This window comes from Xiphophorus hellerii, chromosome 2 (genome assembly GCF_003331165.1).
Source record: "Xiphophorus hellerii strain 12219 chromosome 2, Xiphophorus_hellerii-4.1, whole genome shotgun sequence".
Taxonomy (NCBI): Eukaryota; Metazoa; Chordata; class Actinopteri; order Cyprinodontiformes; family Poeciliidae; genus Xiphophorus; species Xiphophorus hellerii.
This window is the reverse complement of record NC_045673.1, coordinates 3,453,822-3,478,961: the sequence shown is the minus strand read 5'-3', so window position 1 is coordinate 3,478,961 and position 25,140 is coordinate 3,453,822. Positions and strand designations below refer to the sequence as shown.

Below are 25,140 nucleotides of genomic sequence, written 5' to 3'. Positions count from 1 at the left end.
TTTTAATAAAATTTGAGAAGTTAAGTAATTTTAATCTGGTTTGTATAGATTTGTAATTCCCATCGCCTTACAAAAAAATTAATTTGCTGAAAGGAAACACTCACATTTTTGATCAAATGTTTTTCAGCAGTATCAAAATAGAAGTATTTCACAAAACTGCAATGAAAACACTCTTTCCACTTCACACGAGTCACGTGATCCACAACAAATTGTCAACTTTTCCATGATTGGTAAATAATGACACTTTTAATGCAAACTTAATGCAGACTTGTACTAAAAGTTGCACTTAGGCCTGTCGCGATAAACAAATCAATTAATCGCACGATAAATTAAAACTATCGACCTCATTTTAATTATCGGCATTATCGTCTCTTCTGGCCTTTTTCTCTTTCTGTTGATGACACTGAATGAAAAAAGGCTCAACTCCGGTGCTCTCCACTGATCCTCCCTTCCTCATTTCCTCAGTGTAAAGCCCAGCGCACACTGCACGATCTTAGAGCTTCGGCCCATTTTCAAAACCTGACAGATCACACGTTAGCCAACAGAAATCCTAGGTATAACGGTTCCGGACCGGGTTCGGCCCTGCCATGTGGTGTCCAACAATGGGCACAAAATAATGGCGACAAGTTAAGTTAACTAATTTTAAAACCAGGCATTAATCAGTGCTTTACTACAATCTACCTGCAATGCATGTGGCTAGTGTCAGCGTAAAGTCCTGACTGAATGAAAATCATTATAACCTATTTACGTCACGTTAACGAAGAACAGCTGAAAAGTTACCGGGTTTATCAACTGCGGTAGCAATTTCGCGCCAACTCCTCCTCTTGTCATTTCTATATTCTTTGCATGTTGAATAAACATTAATGTTGTTTCCACATATCATCTCCAATGTCCGCTGGACTTCGGGTTGCGCCGTGTCAGCTGTTTGGGATTCCCTTCTGTAATAAAACCCCCGATTTAGATCGGAGCGGCCAAGACGATCTACCATAACACACCACACACTACAGGATGATCGGTTATGAAATCGCAAGCGACAATCTTGCGATTTCTCAAAAAATCGCAAAAACTATACACTATTGTATTCACAATAGTGTGAACTATTGCATCAGGTAGTCGATGTGCCCATCTTCTCTATTTAAATCTAATTATTACTGAAGGGCAACATAATATACAGACTTCATAATCTGCACTCTTTTGATTGAATGCAGTATTTATTTCCACTTTGGCTTTATGTTGTTTAGGTTTTATTCAAGTAAATGTTTTAATGGAGACTGAGAATCCATTTTATTTTTGTTTTTGGTTGTTTTGTTTATTTTGTTTATCAGTTCCAGTGTTAAGTGTTCTTTTGAAAATAAAGTGTATCTATCTTTGGCAAGAAATCGCATGGATTATTACGTCATTTCCATTAAATCAGTGTAAAAAGGTCTACAAACAATATTATCGTTTATCGCAATAATTTTTGAGACAATTAATCGTTCAGCAAAATTTGTTATTGTGACAGGCCTATTTACACTAAAAATGTTCTTCAAGTTCTATGACCTGAAGAACATTTCCAGGATTAGAGGACTAATGTCTCAGCATTAGAGAAGCTGATCCATGCGTTTATCTGTAGCTGCATTGATTACTGCAATCAATGCAAGTGATTGACTAAAAAAAATCAATCAGATCTTGAACGCTGCTGCTGGTGTTCTGACTAAAAGCAGGAAGATGGAGCACATCATCTCATCTAGAGTCCTTCCACTGAGAGAACAAACTTTAAAATACGGCTGGTAGTTTATAATTCACAGAACTGCGTAGATACATTAAAGATCTGCTGTTGTCATAGCAACCTTCTAGACCTCTCAGGTCTTCTGGTTCTGCTCTGCATCCAGAACCAGAATCAAACATGGAGAAGCAGCATACAGCTTCTATACACCACAAATCTGGAACAAACTTCTGTAAAACTGTAAAACAGCTGAAACACTGAGTTATAATAAATGGAGTACTGACCAACATTTTGATACGTAATGATGGCAATTGACAAAATGCAACGCTTCAATTGCTGATTTTTGTGCTTTTATGATGTAAAGCACTTTGAAAAGCTTTCTTCTTGAGATGTGCTTTACAAATAAACTTGACTGATGTTGCTTTCTAGCATCGGACAACCAATTAAAAATAGCCTTCTGGTTAATTCTGGCACTTTAGTCCATTTGTATTGTTTTTTCTTCTGTGCGCTGCTGCTGGTGAAATTTGAAATCTTCTTGATAAGTGCTTGAATTTTATAGTGAGAAAAGTTTACGAAGCTGCAGCAAATCTGCAGAATGAAGCGACTCTGACCTTCACCTCTCAGGTTCCTGAAGACCGAAGGATCTGCAGCCGTAGGAGAAGAGAGGAAGGTTTACATCACCGCCGAGCTGACTGCAGCTGGCTAAGGACCTACTCTAGTGTGACTTATATCCACTTATGAGTCTAAATCATAGCGATCCGAAGCCTGCCAGAACCCTACCAGGACCTCATGAGGAGAGACAGAGAGAGAGGGATGGAAAAACGGGAAGAAAAGGCAGAGTGATTACAGAGGTGGCGTGGAGTCCTGGATCAGATTCCTCTGCCATGGAGTGTCCTTGGTCACACTACCTGTGTTTCCATCACAATGTGAAGAAATCTTTGTCTAAACTCTGCTAATATAACAAAAACAAAACAAAACAAAAAAACACAACTTGTAGTGTTTCCATTAAATAAGAAATTCAATTAAAATCACATGTGAGTAAGCTTGTTCACGCGATAAGTCATTAAAAAACATGGCAGCAACGGATGTAAACTGTTATGAAATGGTAAATCTTTATTTAAATGGTTGTGACTGTCAAATATGAAGGAGTTTTCATGAATGTTTATGACTGTTGTCATGAAGTGTAAACTTTTAATGCAAAGTTTTAATTGAACTTTGCACTAAAGTGTTATTATTTGCCAAAAAATGCAAAGTTGACAAGTTAAATGGACTTTCAGTGCAACTTTCAGTACAACTGCGATGCTGTGAGAGGTCTGGAAAAACAAACCATCATCCTCCCAGCACTTCCTGTCATCTTCATCGCTTTCACTAGCAGCAACATCCGCTTGTTGATCACATGATGTGGAAAAAGTGTTTCCATTGCAGTTTTGTGAAATACATCTATTTTGACACTGCTGAAAAACTTTTTTATCAAAAAAAATTAGCATTTCCATTAAGTAAATACATTTTTCATAATTCCCATTTGTGTAATATTAAGGTCAATGGAAAGGCAGCAAGTGAAGGGAAACAATTCTGGAGGGAAAAGTGGGTTGAAACCACTCATTGCTACTAAACCTGGTTTTAAACCTCGCTGGATCAGAAACTTTTAATTAGTTCTGCTCGGTCAGTCTTCAAAAAACTTAAATTTTTTCACGGAAATGCAAGACATTCAGATTAAATAAACATATAACATTGAAATAGTTAGCATTTGTCTGCAGAAACATAAAAACGAACAAAAAACCCGCCACTTTCTAGCGCTTTCCAAATTGTCGTGTTTCCATTATTCCATTTTACAGAGTTTTATGGAAAAGCAGCTGCAGCCCACATTCCCCTCACCGACCTGCAGACGGAGGAGACAGATCCTACCTGTAGCTCTGTCTGGAAGAAGAACTTCTGCGGACACTGGGAGCAGTCGTAGATCTTGTCCTCCTGACCGTGAACGGCGAAAATGTGCTGCTGCAGCTTGTTGGCCTGCACAAACACTGCAAGGAGGAGAAACAGAGCAAAGCGTTGCAGCGCTGATGTGATGGAAGTTATGCAACAGGGTACGGCAAGCCGTTTTTACAAAAAATCGGCTTCACCACATTTACATTCCAGATATTTGTAATTTGTTTAGACATATTAGTTAACTGGGTCATTACTAGTTACATTTACTCAGTTACATTTTGGGAAAAAAATACTTTTGGAAGTTTTTTTACTCTGCCGTACTTTTTACTTTTATTTGACCACATTTACTATGAAATAATCTGCCAGTGAAACCAGACGATTTTTCATATTAGAAGCAAAATGTTTTGTTCCACTGCTACCTTTTAATTAATATTAAGGAATTATAGACTTAAAACAAGCTGAAAAGTTACTTGTAAGTTAGTTTTATAAGCTAAGATATTTGCACTAGGAACTAGACCAAAAATACTGTAAAATTATGTGTTTTTGCAAAGCTTGGAAAAAATTTCAACATCTAATTGAAGATACAGTGAACCGTCGCTATATCGCGGTTCACCTTTCACTGTCTCGCTGTTTCACGGATTTGCATCGTGCATTGTGTTCTGCATTCTGATTGGCTAAACAGTCTCTCTGCTTCTTCTCTACCTGTGTGTCGATAACGTTGCGGTTTAATATGTACACGTACGCAAAACAAATTGCCAAATTGAAGTTTGCAAATTCTCTTGCAATTTCAAGTTTCTCTAAAACCCATAATATCGACAAAACGTTCTGCACCGACAAAGGCACTTGCGGTCGGGCCCAAAAGGCAGAGGAAGATGCTAAAAAGAGCGACAACAACTACCGATAACTATGTTCTTCTCTCGAAAAAACACACCTGCACCGCGGGCTTTAGAAGAAAAAACCGCTGCAGAGCGGAGTCAGGCTGCAGCGGCTCAGTCAGAAGAGCAGTGAAATATACGCGAGTCACTATTTGTCCTACTGTACATATTTTTTACTTTTTTTTTTTATAATCATTTTTCATTTTCTCCCGTTCTAATCCAATGACTCGGGTTGCGGTGGGGCGGCGCTGATCTCCGCAATTTGAAGCCTTCAGTTCGTATTGATGATTAAAATGATTATTTTACAGTACAGTAGTTATTTGTAAAAAAAAAAAAAAAAAACATTTATACAGTACTTTTATTTGTTAAACAAATGCTTGGGCCTGTAAAAAGGTTTTGTTCTTTGGTTTCAATGTATTATGGAGTTTTTCATTGTATAATAATTCCAAAAAAAAATAAAGGTTACTACTTCACGGATTTCGCCTATCACGGGTTCTTTTTGGAACGTAACCCCTGCGATAAACGAGGGTTCACTGTACTTTCAATTGTTATTCTTACCAGTCAGGATGTAAATGTAGATATCTTAAATTATCCTTCAGGACAGTCAAAACTTTTTTAGGTAGTCAGAGGAAACAGATTTTATATTAAAACGGCTTGCCATAAAGGGGTTAAATCTGTGATAGTAAAATGTAAAATATGAATTATCATTAAAAGAGAGGGTAACTGATGAGGAAGAAGCATTTTATCTGAATAAAGAGAAAGCAGGAAGAACCACCGTCAGCAGAACGTGATATTTATCAATTAATCATCCGGTTCTTTGGTTTTTGTTTTTTTAATTCCAGCTCCAGTGTTGTTTTATACCCTCCACCTCCCCCCCATCCCTCTTTTGTTTCAGTAAACTTTTGGTTTTCACTCCGAGACTGCTGAATTATTAAGCCTCCCCACAGGAGCCGAGCCCATTTTACTAATTCATGAGCCACCAAGGAATACAGTTAAAGTTTAAAGTGTTGCTGTGCCTGGGGAAGGGGGCTGTTGGGGATGGGGGGTATGAGGGGGTACAACACAAGACAAACTCAACAACCGGGAGGCGGGGGGGTTAACGCAGGGAGGAAAAGTGCTGAATGTGAACACCTAATTTGGTCATTTATTTACTCTCTCCTGCGGATTAAAAACATTCAAGTTGTTAACACACACATATTACACCCTCCTGCAGTAATAATAACCCACATTTTACAGCTTTAAGCTCGCAGGCAAAATAATTTGTGTTGAATAAAGCCAAAAAGTTTCTGAAAATGATTTGTTTTTAGACACTTCTAATCAGAGTCAATTTACAACCTCAAACTTTGACGGGTTTGACCTGATCTGAATTTAACACACACTCACAGAACATAGAGATTGAAATGATCCCCGCAGTTATACAAACTGTAGAAGTATAGCGCACTAGACAGTGAGCCAAAATATGAATAACTAAATTATTTATTTACCCAAACAAAACATAGAAATCTGTTGATTTATTACAATGGCACAAGCTCATTTTTCTAGCGATACGATTAGCCTGTTTTAGCTTAGTGTAGCTTAACTCTATCTTTAGCGCTGCTTTGCTAACTCTCTTCAACTTAAAGCCAAAATTGTTGAACTATTCTACACTACAAATTCTAAATAACTGTTTAATTACCCACTTTTCTCCTTCATAAAGAGTTTTTTTTGTGCAATAGTCTGAGGTTGCTTTTTAAATCACTATTAAACATTGTACACATCAACCTAACAATGGGAAGATAGAAATTAGCCACTTGGCTATAGTCTCATGCATTTACATTTAAATGTTTATTAACATGTAATGTTTGACTTTTAAACAATAAACTAGAAACAAACAACAAAAAATATTTGTAAAACAACAAAAGCAACATTTCTGTCACCTAATCACATGCAACATGGAACAAAATGCTAATCTATGTAAGGTATGACATGAACAAACTGATTGGCAGCTCTGGTGGTCGTGGCCAGGCAGGGTGACCAATCAGATCTCAGTATTTATCTCAAAAAGAGCAAACACATCTACATGCCACACTTTTCAGCTTCTTATATAAAACTCTGACCTTTGTCAAACGGGATGTTTTCCACAGTTAAATTAAATATTTCTGATTGTATTGTGTGCTTGGTCCGTCCTTGAACATGGTAGCGTGCGCCTCACCTGTAAAACAGACGGGACACTTGAAGGTACCTCCCATGCCTTCGAAGCTGTGCTCTATCAGGTGGCACAGCAGCTTGGCAGGTGAGTCGAACATCTGGTTACACAGCTTGCACTCGTGATTGATGCCCTCCTCTGCAAATAGGAGACAAACACGCATGCGTAGGTTAGATCAGCCGAAACACGGAAACCGGAACATGTGACATCAATTCGGGACATTAACCCGACACTCAGGACAGATGTCTGATGTACATAAAAACAGGCGGCAGCAGAGACACAGATGGACACAAAATATGCATCAAAACCCAAAACATGAAGAATAAAAAAAATCTCTTCACTTTATACTGAAACAAAGTTAGGCTATTTTAGTAAATGTTGTTTTCACATTACAGCCTAATTATTTTTGCTAAGGAACATTTCTATACATTCTCCTTTAAATATGAATGTAAATACAAAACATGAGGTACAAAAGGTTTATATTTACATTGTTTTTATTCAAAAATTCCAAAAAAAAAAAATCTAACTGTAACTCCACTGCCACAAAGATCAGCTTTGCTCAATTTGTACTGTCTAGCGGTTAACTTATAACGCAACTGACTTGTTTATAATTCATAGTGTATTTTTAGACATGTTTATGGTTAAGTTTGAAAATAGTTTTGGTATATATTTTCTATTAATTTCACAAATCCTCTAAACTAGCCTGAACAGAAGAAGTGCAGCTCAACACACTAACATAAACTAAAGTAAGCTAATACCAAATAAGCTAATTTAGGCTAAGCTAAACTTATTCAAAATAAGGTAGTTTTAATAGGGCAAACAAAATAAATAGCAAAAAACTAAGCTAAGCCAATGTCAGGTAAAGTAGTAAGGCTAAAGTAAATCTGCATATGCTAACTTAAGTTAAACTCAATTTAGCTAAAATAAGGTAAAGTGTACAAAAGTTAGCTAAGTAAGCTAAGCTAAGGCAGGCTATATTAAGTTTACAGGGGCAAAATGAAGCCAAGATAATCAGGACTGGTAGGCTAAGCTAATAGCTTAGCTATAGTCTAAACAAGATAAATGAACAAATGGGCTGCATCAAGAAAAGGTATGGTGAGATAAGCTAATGCAAGGAAGGATAAGGTAAACTAAGGTAGGCTAAAGCAAGTTGGATAGATTAAGCCGAGCTAAGCAAAAATCTGGCAAGCTAAAGTAAAATAGGCTAATTTAAGGCAATCCAAGGCAGGAAAGGAAGCTTAGATTGGCTCAACTAGACTAATAAGTGTATAGTACCCTTAAAAAGGTCCAGTTAGATTAACCAATATAAGATAAAGTAGGGCAAGGTAAGTTTAGAGATGGAATACATTAAGACAAGCTTTGTTTCTTATCTACTACATATTGCTTTTTAAAATGTTTTTCAGAGTGTGTAAGAAACAGCAACAGAAAATGTGTGCCAGGTTTTAGGTTAAGATACTATGCAGATTATTTCACTTATAACAAGACATTTTTGCCATGTTATAAGTGAAACAAGCAGAATTTCAATAAATTTTAAGGAGTTACTGATGTAAAACAGGCTCCTGTATCCTGCTGAAAAGTACTTGTAAGCTATATTTTCCTTATGTCAGCTGTACTAAAATGTACTAGACCAAAAATACTTGGTAAGATTTTGTGTTTTTGCAGTGAAACATCAAAAAGCAACCAAGACCTGAAGAAACACCTTAAAAAAACATGAAGATGTGTTGATTTCTACATGCGAGCACAAAAAAACTACAACAATTAAAAACACTGATTACCGTACTAACACTTTTACATCAAATAGTAAGCAAAGAGTAAAAATAATCTTTTATATAATAAAATAAGTGATAGCGTGCAGAGCTATATCTGCAGTCGTGTTTTTTATTTTTGTGTTTGTGTCTATTTTAAGACGGTGTGAGTGACATCACTGCCCCCACGGTGAAAGGCCAGATGAAGGTGGGCGTCGTAAACACAAACACACACAGGCACCCCTCGGTGATCGAGTCCCCTGCCTGTTGTCCTTATCACCAGCGTACCAAACAGGTCCGATACCCCAGTCGCCCACACACACAGCACGAGACAACACACACACTCACACACACACGCCACAGGACCGAACTGCCGGGAGACATCAGATGGTGTCGTCTGCAGGCCAATCTGTGACCCCCATGGAGCGGTGCACACACACACACATATATATACACACACACCCTCTTTTTTAACACTTATCTCATGTCCTGTAAGTGCTAACACACATGCACTCTGCAAAATCTCCGCTGCAGGGGATCGCAGGGTTAATAACGTCTTCAATCATGCATCCATGACACCCATACTGACTAATACACACACGCACACCGAGATTTTTATCTCTTCTTGCCTCAAAGGCCATCACAAGGGTGCCCTAATCCCATCTCAATAGGGGTGTGTGTGTGAGTGTGTGTGTTGTGGTCCCGATCCCCAAACAAGCCCCGTCTCCACACACACACACACACACACGCAAACCTCAAAGGCTGCGAGGTTGTGAGGGGCGCCAGCGTGTCCGAGACACACTGAGACAGATAGAGGTTCATTATCATTTACCAGGAGATTGAAGCAGCAGGAGAGAGAGTCACATGGAGCGACGCATGCAGAGAGAGACAGGGGGAGGCGGAGGGAGAGACAGGAGGAAGGGTGTGCAGCTGCAGCTTTTCAATTGGTTCCGATTTTATTGTTTAAGAAGCAAAAAGTTTAAGTTTGGTTCAGAAAACAGGCACACTGCAAAAAACACCAAATTTTAACAAGTATTTCTGGTCGGGTTTCAAATGGAAATGTCTTAGTACACTTGAACTGAGACTAAATTAACGTACAAAACACTTTTCAGCAGGATAAAAGAGTCAAAAATTAATTAATACTGATGAATAATGTTGTATTATAAGTGACAGGTGATAATCTGACAGTGGTAGAACTTCATCAGTACTAAAGTTATGCGTTTTCCAAGCATATAGTGCAATTTTATAGCACAATCAAGTAACTATGTTAACATCAGTTGTTATGAAAATGCTATAAATCTCAAATATTACTTGAAATAAATTTGACTTCAGAATTTAACGCCTTGAAATTTGGTCTCTCTCTCTTTAAAAACTCCTGCTCTTCCTGAAGCTTTGTCTTCAGGAAGTCATCACAACATCTATTAACCCTTTAACAACATTTTTACAAGCGTTTCACTGAGAAGTAGCTCCTATAATGAGCTCAGCAGTGTTTGCTAATTAGTGTTTGCTAATTGTTGCTGGCTAGTCTGAAGGAGCTGAGTGAATGAGGACAGAAGCTTTGAAGGTTGGAAACTGCAGCTCGGAGGAGGAGATAAGCCTCGAAGGCGGGGCTAGGTCCACCCAGGTGTTTTTCACAGCTGAATGGTCGCCATGGAGATTAAAGAACTTTTTAAAACATTCATGAAAGAATCAAGGTAACACTCGAGGTTTATTTACTGATGAGGGAATAACATTATAACAAGTCGATTTTAAATAATACTGCCCCTTTAAGGAATTATTGACTTTAAACAAGCTCCTATCTTTTGTTGAAAATTAATTGTATGTTGGTATACTTTAAATAAGGCAAAACAATGATATTTGCACTGGAAACTGGACCAAACATTCTTGGTAGGATTTATTAAATATTTCTGTCTAGTTTCAAGAGCAAATAATCCTGGTTAAAACCAAATTCTCATTTTCAATAATGACTTTTTCAGAAAACATTAATTATACACCTTAGTTGTCTTGAAATAAGACAAAATTAACTTAAAAGTAACTTTTCAGCAAGATGTATGAGTTTGTCTTAGGTTCCTTAATATTGATTTTAAAAAAAAGTGGAGGCTCCATTTGATCCGCCAGAGGAACTAATAATTTTTAATCAATATTAAGGAATTATTGACCTAAAAGAAGATCCGTTATCCAACTGAAAAGTTACTTTTGAGTTCGTTTTGTATCATTTCAAGTATACTAAGATATTTGCTAGAAGCTAAAAGAATACTTGGTAATATTTGGAGTTTCTACAGTACAGAAGATGAAGATGAAGAATCGCCTACGTGTCATTGATGTTGGTGTGTGTGGCTGTGTGAGTGTGTTTTGGATACAGGCATCTTTAAGCTGCGCCCTCGGTGGGGAAAAGCTGCCTCAGAAGCTGCCTCCCACTCTCCCACGCTGCCAGGATCAGAGGGAGCGGTCAAACATCAGCCACCTTTACATGAACACAACAACCTACTTCTACGCTCAGTTTTTCTGAGATCCTACAAAGAAACATCTGAGCTGCTCGGCAGCGCTCACGCTACCTGCAAGTTTGTAAGCCGCAGTTACAAAAACAATCTGAAACTGAAAATAAAAATGTTTAAAAAAAAACAGGAGGCTGTTATATTTTACTTTAACAACTGATACTTTAGCTTACATGGATTCTCAATGTGCTGAAGACTAACGAGGAAATTATGTGGATTTAATTAGTTAAAACTAAATTGATCAATATCTGATCAGTAATCGTCTATCCTTGCAGGATGGGGTGATGTTGTCCGAGTCGGTGGACTGACATGACACTGTCATAAACATGGAACATTTATAACTGTTGTCATGAAGTGTCATTTGGTAAATAATGACATTTGTAATGCAAAGTTGCATTGAAAGTGTTATCTTTGCATCATTTGGTAGATAATGACACTTTTGAAGAATGTTGTGTTAAATCATGAATAAAAAGTTCATTAAATCTGTCAAATTTACAATAAAGGTGTCATTATTTACCAAATGACACTTCATGTTTATGACAGTGTCATGTCACTTCTAATAAATTATTACCAAAAAAATATTTTCACTAAACTGTATTTTTTACTTTTTCTGAGGTGATTTTATTATGAATTATTAATTGAGTAAAATTTTTGGATACTCAACCCCCTGTGATTAACTTCACTGAATGAAGAACAAACTTGTTTTAATAATAATAATAAACAAATAATAATCAGCCAGTGGAAATAGTACTTTTTCATCAACATTAAGGAATAATTGACTTAAAACAATATTGCTAAAAAACTTTTTTGTCTCATTTCAAGCATACTGAGATACTAGCACTAGAAACCAGACTAAAAATACTTGGTAAAAAACACATTATTTTTGTGTTTTTAGTATCAGATCCAATCATTTAAAACTTCAGAGTCTTCGCCTCCACCAAGCCATCATTTTTCAATAGCCGAGGATTATTCTGTATGAAGCAAAACGTTGAACTATAGGCTAAGTTTCATGTATAAATTAAAATAGAAATAGAAAATAATTTGTTTGTAATATTTTTATTGCACTTTTTGAGTAGCTTAAAGGTTGATTTAATTTTTTAACCTTTCTAGGACAAAGTTGTTGTAACTATTCAGTTTTGGACCAACAGAAATACAATCCCAGCTCTTTGGTAAAGGATGAAAACATCACTTCCACTGAGGAGACTGTCTTCCCTTTCTGACATAAAGTCAAATAGATCCAGTTTTATATGACCGTTATCTTTTTAGCAGTGCTTCGTTTCATTTCTTTATAAATTCCCGTGCACAGGAACATGCTTCATTATGACATCAAACCGACAACAGAAACTTTAGGAACTCATTTATGGTCAATCAATTAGTGTGAGAGCAAAAATGGCTGCAAACGGAAAAAAGAGAAAAGAATCCAAACCAGAATGAACGTGAAAGCCTCAGAGAGAACAGAGGAGAAAACAGTGAGGTGCAGAGAGATAATTGGGCTGTCCGGAACAAGGGCATGGAGAGAGGCCTCCAACGCCTCTGTGTGTGTGTGTGTGTGTGTGTCCCATGAAAGACTTCTCTTTTCTGACAAATACATTGTTTTGATCAGTGTGTGTGTGGGGACGGCTGTCTCTGTGTGCTGTCCCCCCGCGCAGCCCGGTCCGTGTGCGACCCATAGTGAGATGACAGAGTCGCAGAGCGTCCTGCCGCTACGCTTTGTCTCACAGAGAGTATTTGATCCAGCAGCACATGAACACACACACACACACACATCGCTGGGAGACTTTCCCTGGGACGGAGAACATAGGGGAGGACACAGCCAAAGAGGCAGGGTGAAGGTTAGGGCTTACGGTTCTCTACCAACCAACTCAAATCTAACTTTTTCTGGATTTTAACTCAAACTAACCATGACAATAATCCTTTGTCGCTTTTATCTACAAACCCCAAGACGCTGGTTTCATCCAGGAGAAAGAACTCGTTCAAACCCCTTGAAGCCCCAGTATGTAACTTTTACAAAAATATATTTGCTTACATATTCTCATCCATATTGTCATGATAGTCTGGATGAGACAGATAATCAGTGAGGAAAAAAATAGCTCCTCTGCTAACTAGAAACAACCAATCAGAGGCAGGAGGCGGGTCTTAACGCTGTCCATCACCCTCTCTCTTGCTCTCTGCTACTCTATAGCTTCTTCCCGATAGCACAGCCTGTGGTGAATGCTAAGGCTAGTTAGTTTTGTCTTATTTCAAGTGTACCAAGATATTTTTCACAAAAAACTAGATCAAAAATCTTTTGTATGATTAGTGATTTTGCAGTGTGGATCCAGGAGTTGTCTTAGTAAGATTTATTATTGAGAACTATGTCTATATGTTGTCTAAGAACTGAATTGTATCTCCATCCCTCATTATATCTGGACCCACTGAATGATGAAGTTTTACACAATAAGCCACTGAACAATGAGCCAATGAAGCAACTCTGACACACACCCAGGTAATCGCTGCGTGCGCATCAGCAGAATAACTGCACAGATTCCACATGAAGCAAAAAAACTTTAGAAAATTTAAAGCAGAACATACATGTTATGGATGTTGAAGGAAAACGAGGTCCATACTGTAGTCATCCTCACAATTACAAGCCACCACCGTGACATATTTCACACAAACACACACCATTGTTGCTCATGCTGTTGCTCGGTCTCATTCTCTCTCATTAACCACCTTTTTCTCTCTGCTAATTGACCAGAGGAGCAGGACCAGGTGGCATCATCCCATTTACGCTGGCCTCATCTCAGACCCCTGCAACACGCAGCTCAACACAAATGAGCTCCTTGGTTTGTGCTGGCGACGGATCCCTAAGGTGCTTCCCCTCTTAAACACCTCGACATGCATGCAAACACCCACCTTCCCGGCGTCGCTCTAAACGAGCTGCCGGGGGTCCCCTGGGCGTCTGCCCTCCATTACTGCCCGTCTCTCCGCCTGTCAGCCCCCTCCGTCCCTAAAATCCATATCAGAGCATGTCTCTGTTCGGTCCTTTGTGCCATAAAACAGGCATCTGCACTTCAAGTGAAAATACAAACCCAAGTAACTCAGATTTATTCAACCATTTTACAAAATTCCTGTTTTATTCTTTTTAAAAATACTCAGCCTGGTTGGGAATGTGTAATGTAGTCTTAAAATAGAAAAACACGGATATGGATATATGAACTCTATCAGCTGAATGTTTGATGTAAAGACATCAATGCTTTTTATTGTTAAAGTCGTTTCTTCATTTTTTGGTTTACTTTTGATTCTACACTGCAAAAACACAAAATCCTACCAAGTATTTTTGGTCTAGTTTTTAGTGCAAATATCTGAATACACTTGAAATAAGACAAAACAAACTTAAAAGTAACTTTCAGTGATTTCGGGATTCATTTAACGCCGCCGTGGTTCATATTTTTCAAATTTTTGCAGTGTTTTTTTTTATTTATTACTGTAACAGTATGAAATCAGGTTACTGTACACAACAGTAAAGGACTATAAAAAGGAGAAATAAACACTTTTCCTAATAAAGCTAAGAGAAACCTGGAAATATAGATACTTTTACTTAGATTTGCTGATATTAGTTTCACATTTTAATCAGGTTTTCCCACCACACACATAATTCAACAACAGCCTGAGGGCTTTATGTGGTTTTAGCTAACCATGTTCATTTTTAATACAGGATAGATGTTGATGCACACACCAGTGTTTTCTTATATTGGTTAGAATACCTAGAGATTAATCTGAAATAAGATGCTTTTAGCAGAAAATAAAAACATCTATGAAATATTTTGCGGTATAATAAAGCAAAATAACCACCACCAACTTTACCACAGTAAAGCTTCACAGTATAAGATTTATAAACTAATCCAAACATAAATTCATGCTTTTACTGAAACTGCTTTAAATTGTCTTTGCTCTCATTGTGTCCAGTTGAGTGTTGATGTCTAACTTTTCATTTTTGGCACCAAATCTTCACTAAGCTGGAGGAAAGCTGGCCTTTTATATTATAGACACATCTATTTTATTGACTCTAGTTGAGCTTGGTCATGCGGTGAGACAGAAACATAAAGTTGTCTGTCATCAGCATACAGTGAAACCTCGTCTATTTGCAGACATTTCTGTGGAACCGAACACAAATATATCCATAAAAAATCATATTTACTGATATTTTGTTGAGAATGAAAATGAAACTTGGGAAGCTGAGAAATCAAGGCGCAAAGTTTATTGACTGAAGTTTGTAAGACCAGAACTGTTAGCTTCTGCAACAGTGATGGTTTCCACTGTATATCTTAATGCATATTAACAATGGAGGGTGATGCTAACTAAAAGCTATTTGTGCTAACCCTAAATCAATAATCACAAACAATTCTGCTATTGCTAAAGTGCTACACCAACATGGTACTTACAAGCTAATCCTAAAGCACTAACTTCAATTCAACCTAAAGTATATTTGTCCTTGAAAAACTAAAATCTTTTTGTACCAATTTCATTGTGAAATTATAACTGACATGTTCCACAAAGCCCTAAGTTAATATAATAATGTTTATATCTTGTCCTCTACTGTCCATGTTTTAATTTGTTCTTGTATATTTCCTGTTTGAAATAAAAGTTATTGGGAAAAAGAGAGAGAATATGAGGAGAGGAAACGGACCTGTTACGTAAAAACAGTTTCTTTGCTCAAAATAAGAGCATGAATATAAGCGTGTAGTTTGAAGAAATCTTAAGTCAATAACCAAAACTTTAACACAAATGTTGATCAAAACAGCAAAAAGTAAATTAACGCTTTAGAATTTACCCTGAAATTAAACTTAGAGAAAGCTAAACAGGCTAAAAGTTTCCAAAGTTAGCAAAATCGCTAAATGAAACGTTAGCTCAGCTTTTAGCGGATTAGTGGAAGTGTGCTCACTACTGCATGGTGCATTAAAAAAGGCTGTTGAAAGTTTTCTAAGGATTTCCACATTATTCTCTAGCTATGCGATTGCTACATCTAGGTTTTGCAGATCTATGACGGAAGCGCTTTCTTCCACCTGCTTATAGGGGGCAGCGGCTGCACATGCATGACTCGCAGTGTCGAGATAATCACTTTGTATTGCAACAAATTGGCAAAGATGAAAAAAACTGTTAGGTATTGAAACTGTTGAACTGATTTACAGACGATTCGGAAGTCAGGCTGTTGTTTTAACAAGGAGAAGAAGAACAAGCGTCCAAAAGAGGGATGAAGGAAGGAAGGAAAGAAGAAGACGGACAGGACGGCCGTGGAGAGAGCAGCAAGAGGCGCTGTGAGGAAGAAGGAGTGCAGCAAAGAAGAGAGCAGTGGAAGGGAGGAGGAGGAGAAGGAGTGCGCGCCCTCTGGGGGGCTTGCTCAAGGTGTGTTACCATAGCAACCAGGGGGCGATTGGAGGGTGTGTGTGTGTGTGTGTATGGTTGTTGGGGGGGGGGGGGGGGGGGGGGGGGTTCTGATGCAGGAGGTTGTGAGCTTGACCCATTGGTACTGTGGGGGCTGGAGAATACACTCACTCACACACACAACCTGCTGCAGCGCTGGAGGGGTCCCAGGAGTGCCTCCACCTTTACTCACCCTCTCTCTCTCACACACACACACACACACACACAAAGAGGAGAAAGAATGCTGCAGTGCTGAAGTCCCGCGAGTATCCAACACCCACACACACTCTCCCTCCTTTCTCTCATCTCCCCTCTCTATTTCTATCTCTCTCTCTTTCTCTGCAAGATGATTGTTATTTTCTTTATTTGTTCCCTTCGAAATCCAACCATCTGGATGTTTAAACTCAGTCCAAACAAAATGGGAGGCAGAGAAATGCTCCTTTCATACAGATGTAAGGCTTATGATTTAAGACGAGGGAAAGGCATTTTTTATTTAAAGAAAAAAGTAAATCAACGGAACAAAATGAAGATGTTTAAATTTTGTTTTAGTCTACAAAAAAACTGTATAAAACCGCAGAATCTAACTTGTGGTGTTCCACCTGGTTGAATACTGGGAACCCATTTGAAAAAAAATTAAAATACAAAATTCAGACACAGACGCCAATTACTGAACATAGTAAGTCATAACTAACTAACTAAAACATAACATTGTTTCAGACATAAAACTAAAATAAAAGTTAAATAAATAGAGAAAAATGTAATCATAAACTTGATAAAAAACTTTTGGTGGTGATATACATGAACCCAGTATTTTTTATATGGTAAATCAGCTGAAACTTCCCTGCCTTTCTTATACAGAATCTTATAATCACATTTAACTCAACTCTGAAAGCACGTTTGGGCTAAAATGCTGCAACCAACTACTTAGGAAATTACTTAGATGAAAAATTTCAGTATGTACAACCGAATATACAAAATTATGCAAAATTACTTTTGGTATTCCACAGGGTTGAATGTTAAGCCCCATGTTTTCAGGCATTATTACTATATTTGTATAAAAGATGATTATGTTTAAACTGTTTAATAGGAAACAATTTAAGGTAGAAGAGATAACTGTATAAAATAGATTTAACATAAGTTATATTTAGTGCTTTAAAGGTTTGTGTGTGACTGTAGATCAACTTAGATGCCACAGCTGCCTTAGTGTTTAGAAAAATAACCAACACTTTAAAAGCAGACATGAAATTGTTTTTAAAAAGAGGCAGAGAAAGAATTTTGAAGTTAAATGTTAAGTTGTAAACCAACTAAAACTGGAAATTAGTTGAGTTTCAATCAATGTGGTGCATTTGATCAGTGGCCAGATGAGGTCAGTGGAACATTTATGATTTATTTATTTACTAATTATTTATTTACAGATTTTTTAGTTTTTCATAACACAACATTTCACTGTGATGTGGTTACGTTTATTAGGCTGAAATTTTGTGAATTTTTAAGTAAATATCCACCTGAAACAGAAACTGAGCGATTAGATTAGACTGTCAAAATCATAAATGACAACATTATTTTTTGTTTTGTGTCATTATTTCTGAACTGTTTCCATGGTTAAATCAACTTAAATACAGAAGAGAAACTCTTCAGTCACATTGATATGTTTTGTTTTTCTGTTATTGAAAAATTTTGACTTTATTTCACAGCTGATGTGGAAATAACTCAACAAAAATTATGATCAAATTGTTAGGATTTTAATAAGGTAAACAACATGTTTATAGGTCTAAATAAAACCGGACCTGAAGCCACATTCCTCCGCTTCACCTAATCACACCCTGTGAAAACTATCCACACACACATTGGACGCACAAACACAGCCAGGCAGACATTTTATTGGCAGACAGGATCAGCATATGGCGGTGACCAGTTTGTGCACAAATTGAGCATATTTGTGTAGTGCATAGTGCATGTGAGTCTTGGAAGGAGACAGAGTGTGTGATGGGAAAGTGTGTGTTTGCGTGCGGGCGTGTGTGTGTGTGTGTGAGCAGCAGCTTGGATTTTCCCTCTCAGATTACATAACAGTGGGAAGCTGGAGCGCTCGGCCGTGTTGAAGCCAAATAGCTGCTCACAAGCGCGCACGTGCACGTCTGCGCACTCGTTTTACATCATTGTCTCACACTTTCACCGCAGTTTTATTAGATTTTAGCTGCGCTTGTATGTTTCTCAACACAACAGGACCTCTTGTGAAAAAACAAAAACACCAAAAAGAGTGTGAATGCGTCATATTTTACAAATAATTAGAACGTGAGAAACTGAAACATAAACATGAAACTTTCCTGCAGAAATCTTTTCATTTCATCAAACTGCATCAAACCTTCCATCATTCTGGATCTCCGTATCAGTGATTAGATTAACTAACAGCCACATAAGGTTTCTTTTTAGCCTTTAAGAGGCGTGCAAGCTATGAATGTGGAGAATATTTGTGTTTAGATTTTTAACTGAAAGTCTGAAACGGGCCTGAGGGGAATAAGATTAATCAGTGTGTGTAAATAAACCATCAACACAAACACAAGCTTACTGTTCCCTGAGATAATGTTTAAAATGGAAGCACCTGTCATCCTCCTGAAACATCTTCCAACATCTGTTCGCCTATAGTTTGGAAAACACAACTAAACCCTCCAGATTCACACCATTTGGGTGTTTATGTTTTTGAAGCAGAGTAAAACAACGATTCATTTTTACAGTCAGAAATAACCAGAGTGAAGGAAGAGGCGTCTGCACTGCAAAAACACAAAGTCTAACTTCATCTAGATTCTGGTGCAAATATTTTTGTACACTTAAAATAAGAAATACTATTAACTTTACAGCAAGATATAGGAGCTTGTTTAAAGTCAATAAATCTTGAAAACCGCTAAAAAAATTCTAGTTCCACTGGCAGATTTTTTTCCTACTTATAACAGGACATTTTTAAAATGTTAAAAGTTAAAATTACTGACTTGTAACTTGTAAGTAACTTGCTGAGAAGTTAATTGTAAGTTAGTTTTTGTTTTATTTCGAATGTAATAAATAGGCCTGTTACAATAATAAATTTTGCAGGATCATAAGTTGTTCCAGAAGTTACTGCGATAAACGATAATATTGGTGTTTTGAGACCATTTCAAGTAATATAATGGTGATGGCATTCTCAAAGATCAATAAACGTTAAATTCTAATGAACATTTTAACACTGGAACTGGAAGACATTTTAAATATCCAAAATAAATAAAACAGAAACAATTAATAAAATGAGTTATGAAGTTTCTGTAAACATAATTGTCCTTAAAAGAAAAGTTGAGACCAAAACACCAAACTGAAGACTTTTATCATCCAGTTTTTGGTAGAAAGAGAGAAAAGAGAAAGAAAAAAATCATGCAAATGGAAATTAAAGTTTATTTCAATTCATCATGCGACTAATTGATTTAATGTCTATTCCAACAGGCCTAGTAATAAGATATATATACTAGAAACTAGACAAAAACAGTTGGTAAGATGTTTTTTGCAGCACGAGAGGCAGAATGAGGCGTAAAGCGAGTCACACACACACACACACACACACACACACCCACCGACACACACTCAGTCACCCAGGTCCAAGATCCCGTCTGTATCCACAGTTAATCACCTCTGTAGTTGTAATCAAAGCTCCTATTCAGTTGTCATGGTGACGGACAGAGGGTCATACCCCCCACTCCAACCCTAACTGCATTTTTCCTTCCTCTGACTGAATTAAATGCTTTTCAGGTACAAGAGCTGGTATCAAAATTATAGGTTTAAAGATGAAACATCTGAAGGAGGCGTTTATTAGCACAACCTGTTAGATGATTTATTACAGCCTTTAAATAATTGATGTCAAACTGAAGTTACTTTTTATTTGAGTTTGTTCATTCAGTTTTAATTTCAATCATTGTTGCCACAACTAAAGGGATCACTGCAAAAACACAAAATTTTACCAAGTTATTTTAGTCTAGTTTCTACTGAAAATATCTTTGGACACTTGAAAAAAGATAAAAATAACTTATAAGTAACTTTTCAACAAGATATAGGAGCTCATTTTAAAAAAATAATTCCTTTATGACGAAAAAGTACTAGTTCCATTGGCAGATTATTTCACTTATAACAAGACATTTTGTTCATGGTATGAATGAAATAATCTGCCAGTGGAACTAGTACTTTTTTATCAATAGGAAATATTTACTTGAAACAAGCTCCTATATCCTGCGATGGACTGGCGACCTGTCCAGGTGACCCCGCCTCTCGCCTGTTGACAGCTGGATACAAGCACCAGCAGCCCTCCTGACCCCAACGGGGTCGGGATAGAAAAAAATGGATGGAAGCTCCTATATCTTGCTAAAAAGTTACATCTAAGTTTGTTTTGTCTTATTTGGTAAGATTTTGTATTTTTGCAGCGATTTGAGTCTAGCATAATACATCCTCCGCCGTGCTTAAACACCTAATTTACTACATATTCATCTTTTTGTTCCACAGCAGACCCAGCTGGAGTTTTTGTTGCTTTGGTCAAAGTTTCATTTGACCAAAGCTCGCAGCTCCAGTAGAGGCCGACATGTTTACGTCTGTGTTGGTAGGACAGAAAACTCCTCTTCCTGAAGTGTGTTGGAAAAAATAAAAATAAAAAACATAAATAGTTGGAATGGAGATATATTTAGAGACTTGGTTACCCCAAGCCACCGTGGTTCTCCTGCAGCCTTGTAGTAAAAGATTTTAAGGAGATTGTCTTTCTTGATATTTCTCCACTAAATAAATGTCTTACTTTTTTAAACTTTTCAGCATCAGATTGCTTTAATTGAAGCCTTTTTCTAAATTCATTTAAACAGAAACAAACATTTAAAGCAGAGTAGATGAATTTCAAAAGTACCTTCCTTCTATTTTAATTCATGAAGTGGGCAGGATCAGATTATTTTAGTGATATTTTTTATTATTTATTAAACATAACTTGAGCTTCAGGCTTGAAATGTAAAGTATAATGAATCATGGGAGAATCAGAAATGTGCGGTTTCCCTAATAAACGCAGTTAAAGATCAGACTAAAGTCAGATTAAATTATTTACAGAGTTTCTGCAGGTTTCACCAAGTCACATTTAAGACTTTCTAAGGCATTTTTAAAACAATTATGATTGGATTTTAAGACAAAAATGTACAAAAGAAAATCACAAATAAATCAACCATTTCCTCACAGTGAAGTGAGGCAATGGTGATAAATGTGTACTTATATGAATGGATGTGAAAAAGCTAGCTAGCTTCAGTCTTGACAGCTAGCCAGCTCGCTAGCAAGGGTAACGTTAGCAGCTAGTTACCAGAACTGCCTTGAGTCACATAACATAGAGAACATAGACTTAACAGTGAATTACAGCAAGAAGAAAACTACATAGAATATATGGCATTAAGTTGTCCTGCCATAACATTTAAGACACATTTAAGGCCAACTTAGAGTTTTTATATGAATTTAAGACAATTTAAGTATTTATTTTAGATGCATGAATGTAAGACTTTTTAAGGATGTGTAGACACTGATTTAGGTAATTAGGCTGCAACTATTTGTCAGAATCTGTGTTTTTCTGTGTGTTTATTTTGAGTTTCCTGTGTATCTGTGTCTCCGTGTTGTCCCGGCTCCCTTTGATTAGTCCCCAGGTGTGTCTCGTTCCCTGATTACCTCTTGTGTATTTAGTGTCACCTGTGTGTCTGTGTCTTTGTCGGGTCCTCGTCTCATTTTGGCTTCTGTTCTGCCGTGTGTCAGGTTAGTCCATTCGTGCTCTCTGTTGCTACCTGTGTTGAGCCTCAGCTTCCGCTCAGCAGTGCTGCCAGGGATTTGGACTTTGTGTGCATCATTTCATCATTAAATCTACCATATCTCTCTTACCTGGGTCTCCTAGCGTTTTGCCTCACCACTCATCCACACCATTTCATGACACTATTTGTGCTATTTTAAACTTAGCAACCTAAGTTGTCCTTTTCCATTCCAAAACTGGGAAATCTAAGAAACATATAATCAATCTGATTTGCAGCTCTGTTTCATACTGCAACATAACATCACATTTCTAGCCAGTTTATTTTAATTTTGCGCCTGTAGACAAACTTTCTATTCAAAGGAAAGGTTGAAGTTCATAAAACCAGGCTTGTAGTTGGTCAGTCAGATGATAAAACAACGCCTCTGATCCGCCACATCTGGACAAACCTGCAGCTCTTCTGTTTGGTCAGAACCTAGCAATCGAGTTTTCATATCTCATCTCAGAGAAAGCTGCAGAAACGTGTTTTTGTTCAATAAAATCCAGCAGAAATGAGAGTATGTGTGTTTACCTACCTCCATCTAATCCTAGCCCTCTGTTTACTGTGTGTGTGAGGGTGTGTGTGTGTGTTTCTTTAATCTGTTCTCCCAAGGGGAGTCAGGGGGAGCTAGCAGGCTTATCCTCACTGCATCTCTGCATCCAAATACCACTAAAAAGCCAATCTCCATTCCACAACAATAACATTAACACACACACACATGTGCACCCCCGCACACACACGCCGACCCCCCCACACACACACAAGGCACAGACGGGCCTGAGAGACTCCTGGCTTAAGCTCCACCCTAAAAGCACCTCTTCTGCACACAAATTATATCTAATAAAGCTTTTCAAACTGCTGTCAAAGAGATAATTAAATGCATTTGAGCACATTTTTTTTGAGAGAATAGATGTTTTTTATTCCAACATCAGGTTTCAAACGCTTGTCCTTCTGGGTTTAAGCAACAAGGAGGAATTAGGGTTAAAAGGGACCTGATTGATTTAAAATTACCGAAAGGAAAAATCTTTTCCAGTTGGTTAAGGATCTGACAAGAGGAGGGAGAAACAAGGAGGAGGAAAGGAGATGAGCAGAGCCAATAAGAGCTCACAGCAGGATGCTAATAATGCAGCTCCAGCTGTTCCAGTTAACCTGCAAACTGCCCATCTGGACCCAGAGAGATCCATGATGGGAGACCGGCGGGGAGACGGAGACAGGAGAGCACAGAGACAGGACTGGAGGCAGGGCTGTAGCCGACTGAATCAGTGATGAGGAAGAGGCTTTTTTTCCATGTAAAGAAGGAAAACAGCACATTTTACAAATCTATGGGTCTCTAACAAAAACAACCGTCTTCCTCTCCTCCTACCGACTCATTTTTACATCCAATTTTTATTTGTGGTTCCCAGCAGGCTGATGGAAGGGATTAAAAACCTAAAATAACATGCATAACATATAATGACCTATGATTTATGATTGGGATGCACCGATGTAAAAAAAAAATCGATATTTGATATTGAAATTGCTGTTTTGGCCAATATTATATATATTTTCCAACAGTTTCTGCACCTTTGGGGGAAAATACAACCAGAAACAGATACAGATGTTGGTGCGGATACATTGTGCATTCCTAATTTCTGACAGATGTCAGGATATCGTGTAAACATACTTATTCGCATATGATTATAAACTGAGCTTCTAATTTAATGGAAGGACAACACTTCCAAAAATTTTTTATTTTTGACAAAATTTTGTGCCGATTTGTTTATTTAGAGGTTTTATTGGCTCTAGCAGCCTTTATTAGAGAGTGGTTAGACAGGAAAGTGGGTAACAAGAGAGGAAGGGCCGGGATTCGAACCTGTGACGTTGAGGACTAAGGCCTCCATATGTGGGTTGTGCTTTACCCCTGCACCACCACAACCTCCCTTTGCGACCATTTTGTAACAAAAACGCAGCTGGTTGGTGTTTTTCTACGGCAGATTAAAGTTTGTCGTGGCCATAAAACGGGTGTGAATACTTCTGCATGCATCTAGAAATGATCAAAACAAACCAAAAGCAGAGCAGAGACATCTTATTGGGGAAGTCTGGATCCTCCACAACACTGAGGTGGACATGTGGACACACACAAAGACAAACACACACCCTCAGTCGGAGTGACCTTGGTCCGGTCCACCTGCCCTCACCCTCCTGCCCCTTCCCGCCCCGGCCAGCTCAACCTCCCACCGAGTCCCTCTTCCTGTCTCTGCTTTCTGAACCCACGCCGGCACAGCGCCACACCGGGCTGTGCCAACCCGAGCCAAGCCGTGGTCATGGTAACGACTCCGCCGAAGATCTGAGATTAAAAAACACATAAAAAAAATACCTGAAGAGCAAACAGAGGCGGATTTATTTTTATTTTTTATTATTGATTCCAAAATCTGACAGGCCCGAAATACACACGACTGAAACCCCGCTTCCCTACAGCACACCGCCCACACACACGGCGCAGAATAGCATGCTAATGAAGACACTTAATCACTGCGAGGTCATGTGTGGAAGAGCCTGCCAGATACCTGCAGCCGCAGCTGGAGACGTCCCACACCGCACACCGAGTGTGTGTCTGTGTGTGTGTGTGTGGGTGGGTGGTGAAGAACTGGAGATGCCTGCTGGATGTACACATAAGGAAATGAGACAGAAAACCTTAAGACAAACAGGAGGAACATCTTGATTTGAGCCGCAGAAACAAAAACGTCCAGCGCGAAGCAGCCGATCATTTCCCAAACTCTTGTATTTCTCACTCTGTGGTTAAATGAACAACCCTCCCGCGGTTCGAGCTCCTCAGGTTCCCCCACTGTTCAGCCGTAATTCACCACACAGAAGCCTTCGAGTGCCGCCGCGCACTCGTGGGTGTGCCCCTAAATTAAGAGCAGCTAATCAAGGTGGCATTGGAGTGAAAAGACGCGTCCAGCTGGGCGGAGCAGGTAATGACAGAGGCATAATCAGCCAGCGGCTTCCTTAAAGGAGGA

At 38.1% G+C, this 25,140-nt stretch overlaps 1 protein-coding gene across 2 annotated transcripts in view; it reads right to left on the bottom strand.

The window, feature by feature from the left end:
• Nucleotides 1-25,140, bottom strand: part of znf423 (zinc finger protein 423) — a 184,146-nt gene that overhangs the window by 13,077 nt on the left and 145,929 nt on the right. For both annotated transcript variants that reach the window (XM_032580635.1, XM_032580643.1), the window contains 2 exons: nt 6,698-6,829; nt 3,611-3,726 (listed from right to left, as the gene is read on the bottom strand). In XM_032580635.1, the coding sequence (XP_032436526.1) occupies nt 3,611-3,726; nt 6,698-6,829 (248 nt within the window). The remainder of the gene's footprint in view (nt 1-3,610; nt 3,727-6,697; nt 6,830-25,140) is intronic.